A 21,993-nucleotide genomic window follows, 5' to 3' on the forward strand; every position below is an offset into this window, starting at 1 on the left:
TTTTTTTCATCTCCTGTAATCAAATGTGATTTAATTAACTCAACATAGGTGAATTACTTTCCTTGCTTGACTAACAAAGGAGCCCTTCAACAAGTAACTTTACCTGTATGCCTAATTTTCATTTTTTGTTTTGGTCAAGAAATTCTGCTTAGGTGAGATATGGAATTTTAAATTTCCTAATTTTTTCTGATTATTGATTTCCTGCGAGTTGAGAATATTGTAATGAGTGGTCCTTAGTCTGGTATTGTCAATGCATGTTTTGTTATTTTGGTATAGTTACAACAAAACAGTGCTCCCTACTTCTGAATTGATGGTGCTTAGGATGACTAAGTGATTGTTCATTTTTTCCAAGTCTTTCAAAGATTAGTAGCTTTAATGTTATTAAATAATACAATACTTTTCCATCTAATTTTACAATAAAATAATGCACACTATTAAAGTGTGAAGATTCAAAGTCCACTCTTCTTCTTTTATAATGATATGCACTGGTAATAAAAAATATATAACTGGATGGCCATATATATGGATTACATGATTGCAATTTGTAGCTCATTACAGAACAGTGAATCAATGAGAGTACTACACAGGATTTCTGTCATAACTGCTCTGCTCTGCCACTAGCAGAGAAAAAAACCATAGACAAGTGAATATTGATAAGTTGCAGTTAAATGGAAAGCTAATATTATAAAGGAAATATGCTATCAAAATATTGATATACATTTGTGTGTCAATCTGTATGTCTGGCAGTCTCTCATATATGCACGTATATACATCTATACACACACACAAGTATATACATATATGTAATGTGCACACATGTATGTAAACATATAATATACACATATGCATATATACATACATGTACATGCATACGTACACATGCATGTTCACATGAATTATGTGAACAAACTTCCTGGGGTGTTTTGATAGGATTTGAGATTTGGGCAATTTCTGAGAGGAAAAGGATATACAATATGATGGGAGAGATGGGCAGATATGTCCTCAGAGTACTAGGTGTGCTTTCTTTAAGGGAATGGATGAATGAATAAAGCATTTTAAGTGTTTACTATGTGCAAAAGTGGCTAGAAAATTGGTAAAAAAATGGAGCAACTAGGTGGTACAGTGGATAGAGCACCAGTACAGGAGCCAGGAGGACCTGAGTTCAAATCTCACCTCAGACACTTGATACTCACTAGCTGTGTAACCTTGGGCAAGTCACTTAACACCAACTGCCTCTTCCTGGGTTATCTCCAGTCATTCTAATGAATATCTGGTCACTGGATTCAGAAGCTCTGGGAGACAAGTGAGGCTAGTGACCTGCACAGTCCTCCCTCACTCAAAACAAAATCAAGTGCAAGTCATGTCATTATTTCTCTCATGTCATGGTCTTCTTTGGCAATGAAGGATAAATACACATGTGCAAAACTATAGCGGGCAGCTAGGTGGTGTAGTGTTTAGGGTGTGGCACTTGAAGTCAGGAAGACAAATTAAAATCCAGCATGATTTTTACCACCAGTGTGGCCCTGGGCAAATCACTTATACCTAATTGCCTCGGTTTCCCCCTGTGAAATGAGTTGGAGAAGGAAACAGCTAACCACTCCAATCTCTGTCAAGAAAACCCAAAATAAGATCATGAAGAGTCAGACCCAACTGAAAAAATTTTGGATGTCATTAGCTTCAGAGGCCTATAACCATATGATCTTCAAGCTAAAGGTCTAGGGGGAATACATAGATAAGATACCAGCTACGTGCATATCCCTTTCTCACTCTCCCACAACAGAGTCTGGCAATGGTAGTAATTAAGATACAAGCTCTTCATCATTCTCTTCTGGCTTCAAAGTTAGTCTGATAATCTCAGGAGATGGAGGTTCCCCTTGGGACTTATTTCCATTTTCTTTCCTGGATAAATATTATCAAATCTGTCCCTCCCTACCGCAGAGGCCAAGGAAAAGCTATCTATGTCCCTTAGGTTCCGTTGACTAGAGAACATTAAGGAGTAGTATTAGCTACGTTAGGTGACTGATCCCAGTTTTTTTCTTATTATCAATGAGAGTTAATTGGAAAACTGAAAAATGCTGGGGAAATGAGTTAGACTAACTCAGAGTAGCAGAGAAATAATTCCTCTAAGGTGCTGATCGATTCAACAACCAGATTCAGATTAGCAGGTGCTTTTTTGCTTGGTTTATGGACAGCAAAGTGAACTGCCAATATTGTGAGCTTTTCATGTCTAGGCAATAAGACTAATGATTCTCAGACTTGTCATAAAATAGTATTTCTATGACAAGGCAGTGGTACCTACTTCGTACTGATGATGCTTAAGATGTCTCAGTGCTTGTTCATTTTTTTTTTTCAAAACTTTTTAAAGATTAGTATATAAGTAAGGCTTCTGACTTTACCCAAGAAATTCCTCCTTTCACTCATGTCAACTCTTCCTAGTCACAACCTCAGTACCTCCACATTCCTCCTCACTGGCTTTCCAGGATTAGAACAATTTTATTCATGGATTGCCATCCCTTTCTCATCTATCTATGCTATTGTCCTTTTGGGAAATTGCACGATTCTCCGTGTGCTCTGGACTGAGTCAAGTCTACATGAACCCATGTTTTACTTCCTGGCTATGCTGGCTTTCACTGACCTATGCATGGGGCTGTCTACCATTCAGACAGTATTAGGGATCTTATGGGGGTTCAGCAATGATATCAGCCTGGATGCCTGCATTGCCCAGACTTACTTCATTCACAGTCTGTCATGTACAGAGTCTGGTGTTCTTCTTGCCATGTCATTTGATCGATTCATTGCAATCTGTAATCCTCTTAGATATACAACTATCTTGACAAATACCAGAGTCATTCAAGCTGGGATGATTATTTTGTTGAGGAGTTCTTTGTCAATTCTTCCTGCCATCATCCGCCGGAAATTCTTCCATTATTGCCGCCACCACATCCTCTCCCACTCTTTCTGTCTACACCAGGACCTTCTCCAGCTGGCTTGCTCTGACATCCGCTTCAATAGTTTCTATGCTCTGGCTCTGGTGATCTGCACCTTGCTATTAGACTCCCTCCTCATCCTCCTCTCTTACATCCAGATCCTACATACAGTCTTAGCTATTGCATCCCAGGAGGAGAGACTCAAGTCCTTCGAGACCTGTATTACCCATATCTGTGCTGTCCTGGTCTTCTACATCCCCATTATTGGTCTTACAATGGTGCATAGGTTTGGAAAACACCTCTCACCCCTCGTCCATGTCCTGATGGGGAACATCTATATCCTTTTTCCACCTCTCATGAATCCCATCATTTACAGCATCAAGACCAAGCAAATTCGCATCAGGATTCAAAGATTCTTCCTGTTGAAAAGCGTTTGAATGTCTTTGAGATTTTAATGATCTGATATTTTGTCTACCAAGATAATAACTCTCAGGCGTACTCAAAGGATTGAAAGTGAAAAGGTTGTGTGTTTTTAATCAAAGATAGAAAGTTTTTTAAACAGTTAATTTTGATGGATATCTTGGAGCACTGTCTAAGGTATGATGCTTGACTTAGGAGGAGGAACTTTTTTTTAAGTTTTAGGTTATTCTTTATTCCTTCATTTTTCTAATTATGACCTTCCTCCCTTTATCTCTTACTCGATCTTTCTCATATGCACTCTCTCTCCATCTCTCAAAATCTACTCTAAAGAAATAATTTAGTATCAGTCATTCTGATTGTGTGAATTGTCTCCACTTTTTCTTATCCAGAGATATTTTTCTTTTTCATAGTAATCTCTACTTATGAATGTAAACCTGCCTCTTCTATTAAAAACAAATTACAAAAAAAAGAGATTCATACTGGGACCCCTGATATTCTATGACATAGGAAGGCATCTATCTAGCTCTATAGTCTCTTTCCACTTTGATCAATACTCTCTACTTCCCAGGTATTGTTTTGTTTTTATTTAATTAACAGATGACCATGTATTATTTACCATTGATAAGGTTTCTCAAAAGATTGTTTACGACAATCCTTGCAACTAAGGAATGATATGACCAATCATTCTTTGACGTTGTCCCATTGTTGTAAATGTTTGTCTCAATCTCTTGCTAAACAGACACATATTCATAGACATGAATATATATAGAAGCACTTCTATAAGGACTGAAATGAGATCACATTGAATCTCAAGTACAGGGTTCCAAAACTGACTGTTGTCCTACCCATTGGTAGGACATTTCCATGGCTTCCATAAAGTACATCATTGCCAAACTGAAAAATTGTCCTAGGAACTTCCCTGGGCATATCCTGAGAGAATGACAAGGACTTAATCTTTGACCTCTAGGAGTTTATACTCCGAGGCCAGAAGAGCAAAAAATAAATGTACAGGGGAAAAACAGAAGAATAGGTGTGGCATCATTTGGCAAAATTTCAGGTAAATGAGTCCTGGTGATTAAGATTGTCCAAAATCTGAATGTTAGTAATTGCTTCTAAAAAGTAAAGTAGAGCGTTAAGTTCGAAACAGAAGTCTAGTGTTCCCAAAGAGGAAGATGCTAGCCTTTCTGTATTCTGTGTTTACAAGACCAGATAAGGCATACTTAGTTTAGTTCTAGGTTCATTTACCAAATACTGATTCTCTGAAGTCCTTTAACAGACATGCAAATATCTGTTCCATATCCATACATAGAAGGCAACCACCCTTGAGAGAGGGAACACAGATGAATTCACAATTAGTGTTAATGCATGATATGACATCCTTTCTTCAGAGAAGATTTAAGAATACAGAGGACACTGGCAACCTGAACAAAAATAGAGAGATGAAGAGAGCATTATGGGAGAAGGAAATGATAAGAAGGGAAAGAGCATGAGATAAGTGAACAGGTTCAAACCCAACTCTTTTCTTCAGGTGGTAACTTTTCAGTCTAACAAAGACTGACCTCTACATAAACTTTCTAACTTTAGGAGGTAACCATTTTTACTTTAGTAATTCTTGTCTTTCAGGGAGTTCTGCTCTTTCTACTCCTGGGAAGCTTTTCAATAACGCTAAGTTTTCTCAGTCTCAAACAGGAGCACCAGCAAATTAGAATAGATCTAGACGGTGATAAAGTTAACTCAACAGTTTCAAAATGATGGAATATGAGACAAAGTTGAGTTAGATATGTTGAGTATAGTGAAGAGAGGATTTAGTATTTTCCTGATTTGTGGTACAGGGTGCACAGTGAAGCATAATGTATTTGCCTTCTCCAATCAGTCCCTTTCCACTGCTCCAGTTGGCTGACATCCAGTAGTTGGAAATAAGTCTGTTATCTTAGTCATTTCAACATGATATATTTAGAATAACAGTCCCTCCCAATTATATGCATTTTAAAAAATTGGTGGTTAATGATGATCTAAAAATAAGACTAGATTGTGAATTGATCCAACCATTTTTAGAGCAATTTATGCCCAAAGGGCTATAAAATCTTGCATCTCCTTTGACCTAGCAGAGGCACTACTAGGTCTGTGTCCAATAAGAGATTTGTATGCAGATATTTATATCATCTCTTTTCTGGGAGGAAGCGAGTTGGAAATTAGGGGGATGTTCATCAATTGCTTAACAAATTGTGCTATGTGACTGTGATGGAATACTATTGAGCTATAAGAAATGATGAGTACAATGATCTCAGAAAAATCTGGAAGACGCATGAACGGAGGGAAAGTGAATACTGTGTACAGTATAACAGCAATATTATAAAATGATCAGTTGTGAATGACAACTATTATCCCAGACAACTCTAAAGAACTTGTAACAAAAAATGCTATCCATCCTCAGACAAAGAACTGATGGTATCAGAATACAGAATGAAGCGTGCTTTCTTTTACTTTATTTTTCTTGAGAATATTTTTATCTATGTTTTCTTTCACAACATGACTAATATGGAAATATGTTTTTCATGGGTATATATGTATAATCTATAAAGAATTTTTTTCCTTCATAGTGAAGGAGGGGAAGAGTAAGGAAGGGAGAAAATTTGGAACTCAAAGTTTTAAAAATGTGTGTTAAAATGTGTTTTAAAATGTAATTGGGGAAAAATAAAATAGTAATAATTGAAAAATAACTAAAAAAATAAATAGAGTGAGCAGCTAAGTTTCACAGTGAAGAGAGCACTGCCTCTGTAATCGGGAGTAACAGAGTTCAAATCCAGCCTCAGACACTTGACACTTGCTAGTTGTGTATCCTTGGGCAAGTCACGTGGAAAACTCAAAAACATGTCTAGTCAGTCATTCTTAGCAGTAGCAAGTATCTTAGTAGTAGTATAAGGAAGTAGTAGTATAGGGGAGAAGTGCTTTGCAAACTTTAAGGTGCCATAAAAAGCCAACTTTTATTTATTATTTGAGAGGCAGAATAGTATGGTGAAGAGAACGTCAGACTTGGAGCCATGAAGACCTTTAAATCCTGTCTCTAAGGCAGAACATGAGTGACTGCAGGTAAAGCATTCAACTACTCAGGGTTTTAGGCAGATCTCTAATACTATAAATTAAAGAAAATGTGTCATCTTGCATTGGTAGAAATGAATTTTCATTTCTTTAATTTCGTTATACAAATGAAATCAAAGAGCTAGCCTCTGTTTCCAGTATATCATTATTATGTACCATTATTAATATTATTGTTATTATTGCTTATATACTCATAGATAGACTCTTAGATTGATTAGGAATTCTGTTAAGGGGTCTTTTCAAGTATAACAGAACAAATAATGGTGGTTAAATAGCAGCAGCAGCAGCAGCAGTAGTAGTAGTAGTGGTAGTAGTGGTAGTAGTAGTAGGGGTAGCAATAGTAGTGGTGGTGGTAGTAGTAGTAGTAGTAGTAGTAGTAAGGTGCAATAGGGGCAGGTTAACATAGTGTACAAATTACTGGGCTTGGAGTCAGAAAGACCTTGATTCAAATCCTGAATCAGACACTTACTAGCTGTTAGACCCTGAACAAGTTATTTAAGTTCTGTTTCCTTTGGACAATTTTCCAGCACTTATCTATTAAATTTTAAAGCATTGTAACTCACAGTGAGAAAATCAGAGATTCTTAATCTGATCACAGTTTCGTTTACTGATTTGGGTAATGTTGAGCTTCCCCTACCGGAACATGCACTTATACATTAGATTGTAAGGTCTTTGAAGGAAGAGATGCTGTTGCTTGGTGTTTGTTTGTTTTTAAATTTCCAATCCAGGAATAAATTGAAACAAAGTTTTTAATGTAGTGAGATTATTATTATTTCTCATATGCTTGTCCCCTAATCTCCATTTCCACTGCTAGTATTATAATCCCTGATTACTACTGACAAATAGAAAATGTTCTAATTCCTCTCTGCCTCCACTTTCTCTCTCATTAAACATATTCATTATCCTCGCTAACAGTTTAATCATCTTTATTTATTGATCTCACCAACCCAGTTTTCTGCATGTTAAATCTTCAAACTATTGCTTTTGCCCATAAATTAATTCCAAGCTCAATTTTCTGCATTTAAGACATTCCACAGTCTTGTGCCATAAGACCTTTTCTGGCTATATCTATCCAAAACACCACATATTTTTTCCCATCTTTGTATGTGGTCACTCAGTTATTTATTTGAATATTTAATTCCTATGCATCCTTTCAAGAATGTTACCCTGATCATATGTTTGTGGGTTTTTTTTGTTAATAAGACTAACTCAAATTCTCCTCCTCCATAAAACCTCTCCCATAAATCCTTCTCCATAAAGTATTCCACTGCTGATAACAATCTTTCCTATTAAACTTCATATAGAGCCTTGTCTTTCCAATTCATTAAACAAACAATTTTTATCAAATATTATCTATGTATATTACTTACCCTTCTGATAAAATGCAAGCTTAATTGATCAAGATAGTGTGTCTAACCTAAATTCTGTGTCCCATGTAGCACCCAATCCCATACTTTGCACACAATAGGTACATAATAAATGTGTGTTGCCATTTAATGAATTGAATAGTTAAACAAATTGAATTTGTTGAATTATATTAGAAATTTTCCTTAGCACCACTTAAAAATTATAAAAGTAGAAAACAGTCATCTACTTCTGATGAGACTCAAAGGATAATAACAATGAACCTAAAAGGAAATTCACAATGATTATGAAGTTTGGGGCCAGAAATTAAATGTCACAGCAACATCCATTGTGTTTTTCTCACTATTGCCCTTGGAGGGTGAGGGATACCAAAAAACAAAACAAAACAAAACACAAAGTTGGGGACTGGGGATAGTGAAGAGGTACTCAAAATCTAATGATAGGATTTGGATTTGTAGACCCTTGTTTGAAATACAAGGATGACATATTCCTGGCCAGAGAGTGTGAACACTTACTGAAAACCAGTAAGATTTCCTAGGAGTCTTTGAAATATAATCAATAGTATTTAAATCAAAATGTATGGAAATAAAGAATATCATGTACATACCTACATGTATGTACAAATGTATGTGTATTCCATTATCATAGAGGAGAGTTATAGTGTAAGAAGAATAATATTTCATAGCAAACAAAATATAAAATAAGGCACAGAAATAAATCTCAGTTGTCACACTCCTAACACCATAGCATAGATATTCAAGAAGAGGTGTCAATACAAAACCATAAATGTATCCTAATGAGTATCAATGAGAGTTGATAAGAAGAGATTCATGACTATGTCATCATTCTAGATGTAAAGATTTGACACACTTACTTAAAAGTAGCATGATGGAGGGATGGAACCATTCCTACCCTGTCTAGGCTCTATGCCTTTCCCAGTCTTAATCCCATAGTAAACCAGTTCAACTCTACACTTTCCTGTTCTGTAGAATCCCTTATCTATTCTATTGATGATCTTACTCTTCTAAGCCTCAGCCAGGAATTACTCCAGACATCTGCTGCCTTCACTGCTACTTCTGATAAATGTTTGTTGATTAACTGATTGTTTTACAAATATCTCATCCTCACAACAATGACACAGTTCAAAGGTTCTGTTTACCCCAAAATATTAGGGTACAAGGCAGTGTCACCTACAATGAATTCTCATGCTTAAACCATCTCCTAGTAAAGTGGCAAAGTTTATTGTGATGCTTATAGAAGTGGGGTTATAGAAGTTCTTAGGGAACCTGCAACTTAATGGGGCTGATGCTAAAGTTCCTATAGAAAAGGGACAGTGAAAAGAATGTATGAGAAAATCAGGGAGTCAACAGAGACATCTGTGTTACTACCAGATATTGGGGGAGAAGGGGCAAGGTAGTTCTGTTCCAGGTGCCAGAGACAGAGTCCTTGGCAGGCACCCTATGCCTGTAATGATGGCTTCTCTCTGAGGAATTACAGGATCAAATCTGTATGTGCCTGCAACAAGATTTTCTCACAGTGGTCTGCTGAGATTCTGTATTTCCAGAGACATGGTCTTTGTCTTTTGAAGTTCAAGTCCCATCACTCCATCAATATTGTCTCCATTTTATAGGTGAGGAAACTGAGGCAGACAAGTTAAGCTACTTTCCTAGGGTGTCACAGCTAATAAGTGCCTGAGGCTAGATTTGAAGTCAGGTCGTCCTGACCCTAGGTCTAGTGTTATAACCACAGCACAATGTAGCTGTCTTAGATATAGTAGTAATATATAATGATAATGATGAGGATATTTGGAGGGCATTTTGAAATTTACAAATCAGTTTCCTCATATCACTTTTCAAAAAAGGTAATGATAATATAATTTCTATTATATATAGGAAAAAACTGAGGCTCAGAAAGTTTACAATTAAGGCAATGTCACATAGATAAGTGTCAGCATGAGTGGAATAGGAAGCTGTGGAAAGACTGGCTTAGTATTATGAGGACATGGGTTGGGCTCCTAGCCCCATCCACTGTAGCTTCCAAACAACAAAGGCAACCAACTGGACTTTTCTGGTCTTTAGTTTTCTAATATGTAAAATGAGGGAGTCTGGTTCAATTCAACAATTATTTATTTACTGTTTCAGTGCCTATTTTATGCAAGGTACTATACTGGATACAAGGGAAAGAAAGACCCAAGAGAAAATAAAACTAAAAAATCCTGGTTTATTATTTATATTATTATATAATATATAATCCCATATTATTATATATCTAGTTCGTAGTTTGATAAATGCAAGTAAAAGAAAGTTATGCATACCCTAACACCTGGGAGGGGGAATCAAGGAAAGCCATCTGTAGATACCAGACATTGAGCTAAACCTTGAAGGAAAAGAAAGATTCTCAAAGTCAGAGATGAGGAAAGAGAGAATTCCAAATTTGATGATCTCTAAGTTCTCTGATTTTTAAATCTTATAACTAGAAACTTGTTTCCATTTTCAAAACTGAATTTCAATCATAAAACAATGATAACAACAACAGTAAGAATGTCTACTCTACCTAGTACACAGGGTTACAAGAACCAAATCAGATAAAAAGGTGAACATGATTTTTAATAATTTTATAAAATGAGTTACATTCATGATTATTTAATTAAAGAACAACAAGACTTCTTGCTCAAGTAATTGGGTCCTGAGAGGTAGACTCCAAGGTAGGTCATGTCTTGGTCCTTTCTTTGCCTGGTTGTCCCTTGATTCTAAAGATATCACTCTGGGGACCCTGAGTCCTAAATCCTGAGAGCGCTGATCTGAGAACCATCCCCATGGTACCTATTGTACTTGGGTGTCTCTATTTCATCCTATCCTCCTGAAAGCCTATGGGAATCCAGAGTGCTTGGAAAAATGAATATAAATTAGTTTAGTTTCAGGAACCACAGACTATCCCAGGGACAGAACCAGAGTCTCCTTCATCTCAGGCAGTAATTCTTCTCAGCTCTTTGGGGCCCCAGAACAGGTAAAGTTCATGGCTTAGTAACAAACCCATTCCATTCTACGAGTGTTCTGAATGATTAAGCTGGGGATAGAGAATGGGAGCCTGATCATTGGATCAAGATAGGAGAAGCAGTAGGTCAACACTGGCATAGACATCACGTGATTTTGAGACTGTCTTCCAGGAAGACATGGGGTATACATGACTCCCTCTGCTCTCCTTGGTTCACTTTCCTGTATCATTAGAAAATTCCTTGGCATTGATTTCTGCTAAAAAAAAATGATTCTTATGGAATATTTACTGGATATTCACTGTCCAGAAAGCAAAGATGAAGTGACTGAAGCAAAAGAGAGGTTGGACTCAGAAAAGCACTTCTTCCTTAAAGGTAGAGTTACATTTTCTCACATATTTACTTTCCAGTCCTCTTCCTTATTTTCACAACTTACAACTCTGTGATTCACTTAGGGAAAGGATTGTTGACTTTTGTACCCAATCATAAGAATGAAACAGAACAAAAACAAAATAGATGAGGAAATAGACTCAGAGATGTTTCAGTAACTAGCACAAGTTGACAGCAAGAAAATGACAGTTATATCTAAAACAATATTTTTTATTTTATTTTTTATTTTTTTAAATTAATTAATTTATTTATTTCACTTTTAACATTCATTTTCACAGAATTTTTGGGCAACAAATTTTCTCCCCCCTTGTCCCCTCCCCCCACCCCAAAACACCGAGCATTCCAATTGCCCCCATCACCACTCCACTCTCTCCTCCATCATTCCCCTCTGCCCTTGTCTCCATCCTCTCCTCTGTCCTGTTGTGCCAAATAACTTTCTATACCCCTTTACCTGTATTTCTTACTTCCTAGCGGCAAGAACAGTACTTGACAGTTATTCCTAAAACTTTGAGTTCCAACTTCTTTTCCTCCCTCCCTCCCCTCCCCCTCCCTTTGGAAGGCAAGCAATTCAATATAGGCCAAATCTGTGTAGTTTTTCAAATGACTTCCATAATAGTCGTGTTGTATAAGACTAACTATATTTCCCTCCATCCTATCCTGCTTCCAATTACTTCTATTCTCTCTTTTGATCCTGTCCTTCCCTGTGAGTGTCGATCTCAAATTGTACCCTCCTCCCCAAGCCCTCCCTTCCATCGTCCCCCCCACCCTGTTTATCCCCTTGTCCCCCACCTTCCTGTATTGTAAGATAGGTTTTCATACCAAAATGAGTGTGCATTTTATTCCTTCCTTTAGTGGAATGTGGTGATAGTAAACTTCATGTTTTTCTCTCACCTCCCCTCTTTTTCCCCAAACTAAAAAAATGTTTTGCTTGCCTCTTTTATGAGAGATAATTTGCCCCATTCCATTTCTCCCCTTCTCCTCCCATATATTTCTCTCTCACTGCTTGATTTCATTTTTTTTTAAGATATGATCCCCATCCTATTCAATTCACTCTGCGCACTCTGTCTCTATGCGTGTGTGCGTGTGCATGTGTGTGTGTGTAATCCCACCAAGTACCCAGATACTGAATAGTTTCCAGAGTTACTAATATTGTCTTTCCATGTAGGGATGTAAACAAGTTCAACTTTTATAAGTCCCTTATGACTTCTCTTTGCTGTTACCTTTTCATGCTTCTCTTCATTCTTGTGTTTGAAAGTCCAATTTTCTTTTTAGCTCTGGTGTTTTCATCAAGAATGCTTGAAAGTCCTCTATTTCATTGAAAGACCAATTTTTCCCCTGAAGTATTATACTCAGTTTTGCTGGGTAGGTGATTCTTGGTTTTAGTTCTAGTTCCTTTGACTTCTGGAATATCCTATTCCATGCCCTTTGATCCCTTAATGTAGAAGCTGTTAGATCTTGTGTTATCCTGATTGTATTTCCACAGTACTTGAATTGTTTCTTTCTAGATGCTTGCAATATTTTCTCCTTGACCTGGGAATTCTGGAATTTGGCCACAATATTCCTAGGAGTTTCTCTTTTTGTATCTTTTTCAGGTAGTGATTGGCGGATTCTTTCAATATTTATTTTGCCCTCTGGTTCTAGAACATCAAGGCAGTTTTATTTGACAATTTCATGAAAGATGATGTGTAGGCTCTTTTTTTGATCATGGCTTTCAGGTAGGCCCATAATTTTTAAATTGTCTCTCCTGGATCTAATTTCCAGGTCAGTTGTTTTTCCAATGAGATATTTCACATTATCTTCCATTTTTTGATTCTTTTGGTTTTGTTTTGTGATTTTTTGGTTTCTCATAAAGTCATTAGCCTCCATCTGTTCCATTCTAATTTTGAAAGAACTATTTTCTTCAGTGAGCTTTTGAATCTCCTCTTCCATTTGGCTAATTCTGCTTTTAAAAGCATTCTTCTCCTCATTGGCTTCTTGAACCTCCTTTGCCAATTGAGTTAGCCTATTTTTCAAGGTGTTATTTTCTTCAGCATTTTTTTGGGTCTCCTTTAGCAGGGTGGTGATCTGTTGTTCATACTTTGCTTGCAAGTCTTTTATTGCTCTTCCTAGTTTGTCCTCCACCTCTCTAACATAATTTTGAAAATTTTTTGAGCTCTTTATGACCTTTTCCCAGAACTGATCCCATTGAGTGGGCTGGGATGTAGAAGCACTGACTTCCATGTCTTCCCCGATGGTGAGCACCGCTCTTCCTCATCAGAAGGGAGGGGAGGAGAAACCTGCTCACCAAGAAAGTAACCCTCAATAGTCTTGGTTTTTTCCCTTTTCTGGGCATTTTCCCAGCCAGTGACTTGAGCTCTGAATATTCTCCTCACACCCACCTCGCCTTCTGATCCTCCCAGCCAGCGCTTGGGGTCTGAGACTCAAATGCTGCTTCCCAGCCTCAGGGCTTTGGGTGGGGGCAGGGCTGCTATTCAGTGTGAGATTATGTTCAGGTGCTCAGGTGGGTGCAGGGCTGCCTCACGGGCTCAATTCCTTCAGGGGGTTTATGCAGACACCTTCAACAATGGATCTGGGCTCCTGCCTGCTTGGGGAGCCCCGGTCTGCTTCCGCCTCCTCTGTTGCCTCCTGAGGGGGCCTGAGTATGGGGGCACCCCACTCCCCTGTCGATCCACCAAAGAGACCTTCTCACCAACCCCCGTTACCTGTGGGTGGAGGGACCCACACAGCTGCTGGAGATCCCGTCCCTGAAGTCTGCTGGGATCTGCTCCTCTTGGTGCCCCGGCCGTGGCAGGGCTGGGCTGGGCTCTGCGTCCGCAGTGCAAAGGACCTTTTGCGAGAGGTTTGCAGGTCCCTCTGGAACAGAAATCTTATCCGCTCCACTGTTATGTGGCTTCTCCTGCTCCCGAAATTTTTGGCAGCTCTTTACTACAGATATTTCATGGGCTGTGGGTTTGGAGCTAGAGCATTTGTTTGTTTCTACTCCCTAAAACAATATTTTTGATGCACTTGAGGGGTTTATAATTGATTAGTAGAGAAAAGACACATATACATGTGACCAATGGGCACATCACTTAATTAAATTTTAATTGTACTAACTCATATTTTGAAAATGATTTAGTATTACAAAGCCCTTTCTTCACAACAATCCTCATAATGAAAAAATAAATATCTTAATCTCCATTTTACTGAGGAATAAACTGTGATACTGAGAGATCAAATGCTTTGCCCAGAGCCATGCAGCTAGTTAGCACTGGAGATATGGGCTTACTTCTCCTGATTTTCAAGTCCAGGGTTCTTACGGTACAATTTTTTTTCCCTGGAAGTGTTATAACTCCTTATTTCATCAATTCATATAAAATGTTTTCTTCCTTTACTCTGTATTTCAGGACCCTCCAATGGATGTTAACCAATAGGTCTACCTATGTAAGAGAATGTGTGAGTCAATTAAATTTAGTAAAGAAACCAAAAGTTGAGTGGTTTGAACAAAAGCCTTGCTGTCTAAGATTCTATGACCATTTTTATCTAAAAGAATATTTTAAAATATTTTATTGATATTTTTGTTTTTTTATATCACTTACATTTTCTCTTCTTTTCCCAGTTTAGAGAATCATCCCTTATATTAAAGAGTGAAAAGGAAAAAAAAATGACAAAACTAAGAAACGTTGAAAAAATCTGATATTATATCCAGTGTTCTGCATCCTTAGTCCTCCTTTATAAATAAGGGTAGGAGGTAGCTTCTCATATTTCTTCTTTGGTGCTGTGACTTGATTAAATTTGTCTGTTGGTCTCCACCTCACCATTTGTAAAGAAAATAATATAAAAGAACAGCAGAATACCTACCTATCATGCTTATCAGAGAAGGAGAAGCATGATATAGATCAGTGTTTTTCAAAACAGAATTAGAATCATTAACGAATGTATAAGGATACTTGCTGACCTCACAACACATTGACTTAGTTTTCAAATGTAATGTGTTCTATGATTTTAAAAAAATATTTTTTTCCATTAAATATTTCCCCATTTTTTAAATGTGGTTCAGAAGCATTTGGTAGTGTTGACATCATGTCATAGGTCCATTGATTGTCAACTCTCACTTAAATAACTATTCCTAATTCCATTAAATTATATTGACAGAATTTTCACTGGAGTAACATTCAATGTAAATCAGCAATCATTTTATAAATTTGTTTATTTCAAACAGGGTACTGCATTGGTTGTGGCATAGAACATCTGTCAATGACTGACACCTTCTCACTCCTTGCTGGAGAGGGTGGAGGAAAGAAGAAGAAAGAAAAATGGATCAATGTAGGTCACTTCAGTTATTTTACATAAACTTGTCAAGTAAAGGCATAAGTAGACTGTAAGTTGCTACCAGAATCAAAGGTAAAGGTCTTGTTAGGCTATCAATATTAAGATTAACTGACTAGCTAGAAGCATCTTTCTGAATCATTTATTATCTCTGAACCACAGGTTGAAAATCATCAGCCTCTATTGCCTCTATGACCCTGACTGGTCTGGGCCTCAGCAAAATGGGGAAATGTATGAGCTTTCTCTTTGGTTGTTTATCATCATCCTGTTCAGTGTCACTCTCCCAATTAGTAGTAGGCACCCTCCCTAATATAGAATGTGAAGAACTATGGAATATTAAAATAATAATTTGTTAACTTATTTTTTAGGAAACATTATATTCTGTCTGGTGAAGAAGATGGAATACAGGTGAAATTTAACTGACATAAACATGAGTTTATCTATTTTAAAATGGTTTCTAAGTGAAAGAGACATAAATTTGAGATTGATTTTTGCTCCATCTTGAACAGGTCATGCCAGAGTAATCCAAATTCTTTCTTTTCTTCCCCTCTCCCTCCCTTCCTCCTTCCTTCTCTCCCTTCCTCATTATTTCTCTCCTTCCCTCCCTTCCTTCTTCCCTTCCTTTCTTTGTTTCTTTCTTTTTAATTCTGTTAATTAGCCTGACAGATGAAGCAAATTCCAAAGACATGTTATGACTCTAGATTTAGTAAAATATTTAATAATATTCTGGTGGAGATCATTGTATGATTATGCCTGTTTAATTCACAGTTGATCAAATGTTTTTTTTCCATCTTCACTACTCTCAGAAAAGATATTTCTGTTAAGGCATCAAAAGCTTTAAAAAGTAATCACTTGCCACCACTACCCATCACCAGCTGCACCATTCCTATCATTTCTACTTAATCAGCCAGTCAATTATTACTGATAAGGAATAGATCCAGCTATTCACACTGCTTCTTTCTTTTTTTGGAAGCACAATATCAATAAAGTAAATTGAGAATTTTCCAGCTTTCTTCTATTTGGAAAAGAAAGACATCTAACCATTGTGCATGTAAGTTGGACCTTATCGATGATATAGTCTCTTTCTTGTGTCAGCTTTGTAAATTACTTTTAAAATTTATCGTACTTCTCCTTCTCATCTGTCAGTGCTGAATTTCCACCACCATATTATTTTCATTTCTCCCTGCATTGATTCTCACCCAGATATTTTCTCTCAATAACTCTCCTCTGTGATTCATGACTTTAAATACAGGAGTCTCATATTTTTATATGCAATATTATCAGGTCTTCATTTATCTGTACATCCATACCCTTTAACAAATCCATTCTTTGAAATAAAGTATATATTTCCACTGTTATATTTCAGTTATGTACAAATCTATGCTAAATTTGGCTTCTTATGCCATAATGCCTAGTTCATACGATTTATTACCTATACTTTTCACATTTTAATATAAATACCTGAGGCAGTTAATATTATTACTAGCTCTCTTCCTGGATATATTTGAATTTGAATTACTAGACTGCTCTTCAAAAGGTTATCAAAAGACATGGTTTCATGTTTCATGATTGCACTTATTAGCTTCCTGTAGACACACTACCATTTTTCTGTGTGTATCCCAAAAAGGGATAACCAAGGAAGAATAAAATAGCACAGCTCTGTTTAAAGCAGGATGGAATTTATTTGAACTTTCATTTTTATCATTCTGCAGGGCCACATTTCATTATTACACCTCATGAACTACCTTTTGTGGCTTCATAACAAACTAGTAAGTCATTTTGAGCTTCGTCATGTTTGTCCTTCATTGCCAAAGAAGACCATCCTGTCAGAGAAATGATGACATGACTTGCATTTGACTTTGTTTTGAATGAGGGAGGGCTGTACAGGTCACAAGGATCACTTCTCCAGAGCCATCTGGATCTAGTGACCTGATCTTCCTCAGGACAAGCGGAGATGGCCCAGAATGCACTGGGAGACTTTGGGCCCTAAAGTCCATTCAAACACCAAAACTTTCAAACATTTAAATGACTAGTGGTGGAAGATTAAATTTGTTCTGACTAGTTCAAAAATGAAGAAATAGGGCTCTTGATTGAATGTTAAGGAGAGGCAGATTTCATATCCATAAAAGGAAAGACTAAATATCAGAGCTGCCTGGAAGCAGAATGAGATTCATTAGGAGAAAATGAGTGTTGGAGTCTCCCTGCAGAGTAATCTTACTTTGAACTATTTCACAATGTCCATATGAAAATTTCAATGCTCAAGAGGAATGTGGTGACTTCTAGTTGCCTCTGCTAGGGAATTGAATATGTTTTTGCACATACTTTTAAAATTGCCCAACATTTCCTTATCATATTGAAGAAAACAAAGAAAAGTTTATTATGGTTACACTCAATCTGATAATAGGACCTAAAGTGTCTGGTACAGGTGGCTGCAATATAATGTGGAAAGGAAATGGGACCTATTTTGACTTTGTCTAGATGTGCATCACTGCTACCAAAAACAAAACCAAACAAAACAAATAAATAAAACAAGGGAAATAAATTTCATAGTTTGATGAATTTATATTCTCCTTAGAAATAAAAGCATTCTTTCCTTTCTAGGGTGGTTTGAGATTTCTGATCATTACCACATGGGACAGTTCATGTAAATAGTCACTAGAAAGCCCAATCTAGGAGAAGGAAATTTTGTGGAAGTACTTTCAATGAATATACATTAGGATACAATCCCATTTTCCTGAAATCATTTCTCTAGAGCCTAGGAAAGAATTGTGAGGCAAATTAGACTTTTTTCATTTGTTAAATTTTGGTTTAGACTTTTTTCTTTTCTTTCTTCAAATTTATTATTGATTTATTTTGAACATATGCAAGTTTTAATTTCTTGGATCTTTTTGGAATGATAAAAGCCCCTTGGAAACGTGACCTACAGGAATAAATGGAACAACTTCATTTCTTGCCTTCCCACATTGCATGTTTCATACCATGTTCCCATCTCTAATCCCCAACAATTCCTTATTGTTCCAGACCACAAAGCATATATTTTGACTAATGTATTTCAGGAAAAGGGGCCATAGGAGAGAAACCCAGTGGTCTAAAATAAGGGTGAAATGAAAATAGGAACCATGATTCCCCCAATTATAGTTAATGTGTTGGGATCCTTAAGATTATCATAAGTGTGGATAGTATCCAGTATAAATAGGAAAGATGTGAAAGAGACAGGAATGAGGGAAAGGACTATCTCCTGTTTGCTTATAAGGGCAGCCTGCTTTCACTTGACTTTACCTTGGTTCCTTTAGTCTCCATAACTTTGTCCATCATTCCTTTATACACCAGGAGCTGCAGGGGCTTGATGGGTTTTATATTCTTCTCCAACTCTTATTCAGTGGAAGTGCCAGTGGGCAGATTCATTTGTGAGATGCCTTCTTTAGACAGGCCTTAACAAGTTTGATATTCACCTGAAGATTATTGCTCTCGGCAATATCTAGAACACATTTTCTCTGCTTGGTTTGAGGGGTCAGTTCCTCATTTCAGATGGATAAATCCTGGGCTATGATATCCATCAGACTCTTGATGGTGCATAACTGCCTTTCAGGTGCATTTATGCAGTGAAGGGTCCTCAGTGGTGTTGCTATGTCATGCATTGCTATCCTTGCCTCTGGATGTCATGAAATGCTGGGCAGTGTCACCAGATCCTTAAGAAAGTTTCACTATTCTTGGTGTCCATCTCTCCTTTGTTGAGCTGTATCAGACTTCTATAGTGCCACTACATGTAAGAAATCTGATGGTGATTATCTAGCACTATCCAAAGATAGGAATTGATCTTACCTGTAGTGAAGTCAATCAAATACCAAATCCTTTAGCAGCATCTCTTGGCACTTGGTTGTTGCACTTTGTCTCCTCATGTTTAGTGTTGCCAAGACCACATGATACTAGCCTCTGAATAATCAAAATTCTAAGCACTCTAGCTGTGCTGAAAAAACTTGATCCTGTAAATGGCCATGGAAAGTTTTGGAGCTGCACTTGGATCAGGCAAAATATTGTGGCTTGCAGGCACACAGTGAGATTCAAGAGAATTTTCTGGAACTTTTGAGATATTAAAGAAATCTCACTGGCCTATGAATTCTAGCTCTAGTTCTTTTTATTTTGAACTTTGATGATTTCAGAAGATGACTTTTGTTAACTTGACATCTTCTTGATTTTTTGACAGGTTCAGAAATACTCATCATCTTACATGCTGGCTGTGAAAAAAAATAAAGTCATTCTCCAACAAGACCAATCTCCATCCCTCCACTTTCATTCTCATTGGAATTCTAGGACTAGAGGATGCTCACATTTGGATTTCCATCCCCTTCTTCCTGGTGTACATGTTGGCTCTGCTGGGAAACTTTACCTTGTTGCTCATCATTAAGACTGACCCTAGCCTTCATGAGCCCATGTACCTGTTCCTGTGCATATTGGCTGTGGCAGACCTGATCGTGTGTACAACTCCAATACCCAAGCTTCTAAGCCTCTTCTGGTTCAAAGATAGGGAAATTCAACTTGAAGCTTGCTGACAAAATATTTTTGATCCATTCCTGCTCCACAATGGAATCTGGTTTCTTTCTGGCTATGGCCTTTGACCGCTATGTGGCCATATGCAAACCCCTTAGACACTCAGCAATCTTGACCCACACAGTCATTGGGAGCTTGGGATTGGCTATTGTTTTCCGAGGAGCTGTGTTACTCAGTCCTCATCCCTTTCTACTCAGATGGCTTCCCTACTGCAAGACTAACATCATTTCTCATACCTACTGTGAGTTCATGGCCTTGATCAAATTGGCCTGTGCTGAAACCAGAAGATGTAGAGCTTACAGCCTAGTTGTTGCATTCCTTACTGGAGGACTGGATTTTATATTAATCATTTGTTCCTACATTCTCATTCTCCACATTGTGTTCCAGCTCCTTTCTAAGGATGCATGTCTCAAAACCCTAGGAACCTGTGGATCTCATGTCTGTGTCATATTACTTTTCTACACCCCAACCTTCTTCTTATTCCTCACACATAGATTTGGACATCATATTGCTCCTCAAGTCCATATTTTTGTGGCTAATATCTACTTACTGATCCCACCTATGGTAAATCCTATCATCTATGGGGTAAGGACAAAGAGAATTCGGAGAGAGAATTCTCAAAGTCTTTAGCCCCCTAAAGGCCTGAAGAGCCATTTCATTTAGTAATGTATCAACATTGTGCCCTGTCACAACTCTGATTACATTTATTAGGGGGATTTGGGAAATATGGAATAGGGAGAAGAGAATACAACATAGATATCACCAAGAAAAATTGTAATCAATAATGGGAGGTATAATAGTGGCAAGAAAGAAACAAAAGATACCTCTACCTCCCCGTTATTGGGGAAAACCTAGTTTATCTTTTCCTGATATCCAAAAATGGATAAATCTAGTTATGTTACTGGCTTTTGGTGCCAGAGGTTGTAGATCCTCAGGTCAATCGAATTCTTAGTTATGACAGTAGAATCATTTTAAGAACAACCATTGTAAAAAACAATAGTCTAGTGTGAACAAACTATAAGAAACTGATTATTCAATTAAAATATTTGTGCATTTTACAGGAATAGAACTGGTAACTATGCTTTTGTCAACAACTATCTAGTCTAAATTATATTATAAAATCAAATATTAAAAAATTTGGTCTATTTTCCATGTTGCTAGATGCACAACTGGACAATTAGAGATATGGGGGGAAAGGGATATTCACTCAGAGAAAGAATTTTAGTCTGTTTAGGGGATATCTTTAAGTTCTTTAAACCCTGTCTTCACCTTCATCTCAAATTGGTGGTGATAATAGGGAGGTAAAAGTAGTGATGGTGTGAGAAATGATAATGATGATGATCATTTTGGTGTTCATGATAAAAGAGTTGATTATGTTGATATGCATAGAATCAGATATCCTAGGATCATAGATTTAGAGCTGGCAGAGACTTTAAGCTCTAAACAAATCTTCTTTGTTTATAAGTATTGACACTAAAGCCCAGATTTAGCCAGGATCATACATCTAGTAGTGTCTGATATAGAATTGCATTTCAAGGTTTCCAGATTCCAAGTCTATATGCTCTTCCATAAGGCCTTTTAATTCAATGAGTCATAAGTGTTATATTGATAATAATGTTGGTGATGCAAAAATAGAGATGACAATATTGATGCTGGTGTTGATACTATAGATCAATCATAATTATGATGGCAATAAATATGGCAATGATGAATCATTTGATACACTCACAAAACTAAGCACTGCTGTACGGTAATGGAACTATGTTCACATCAGTGAGCATTTTCTCTACATTGGGATATGCAATAGATACTATTGAACTTGTCTATATAATACCATAAGTTTGGTAAAAGACTTAAACCCAAAATGAAAAGATACCTTCTTTGAGTTTCTGGACATTTTGGAGATACCATTGAACATATGGACTGTCCTTTGTTTTTCTCACT

General features: G+C 37.1%; 1 protein-coding gene and 1 pseudogene across 1 annotated transcript; both read left to right on the forward strand.

Moving 5' to 3' along the window:
* The first annotated feature begins 2,419 nt into the window (after positions 1 to 2,419).
* Positions 2,420 to 3,364, forward strand: LOC140507589 (olfactory receptor 51V1-like). Its single transcript, XM_072615615.1, has one exon. It carries the CDS (start codon positions 2,420 to 2,422, stop codon positions 3,362 to 3,364), a length of 945 nt encoding a protein of 314 aa, XP_072471716.1.
* A 12,065-nt stretch (positions 3,365 to 15,429) lies between these two features.
* LOC140507590 (olfactory receptor 52K2-like) lies at positions 15,430 to 20,695 on the forward strand (annotated as a pseudogene).
* Positions 20,696 to 21,993: the final 1,298 nt, after the last annotated feature.

The sequence above is a fragment of the Notamacropus eugenii genome, chromosome 5 (genome assembly GCF_028372415.1).
Source record: "Notamacropus eugenii isolate mMacEug1 chromosome 5, mMacEug1.pri_v2, whole genome shotgun sequence".
Taxonomy (NCBI): Eukaryota; Metazoa; Chordata; class Mammalia; order Diprotodontia; family Macropodidae; genus Notamacropus; species Notamacropus eugenii.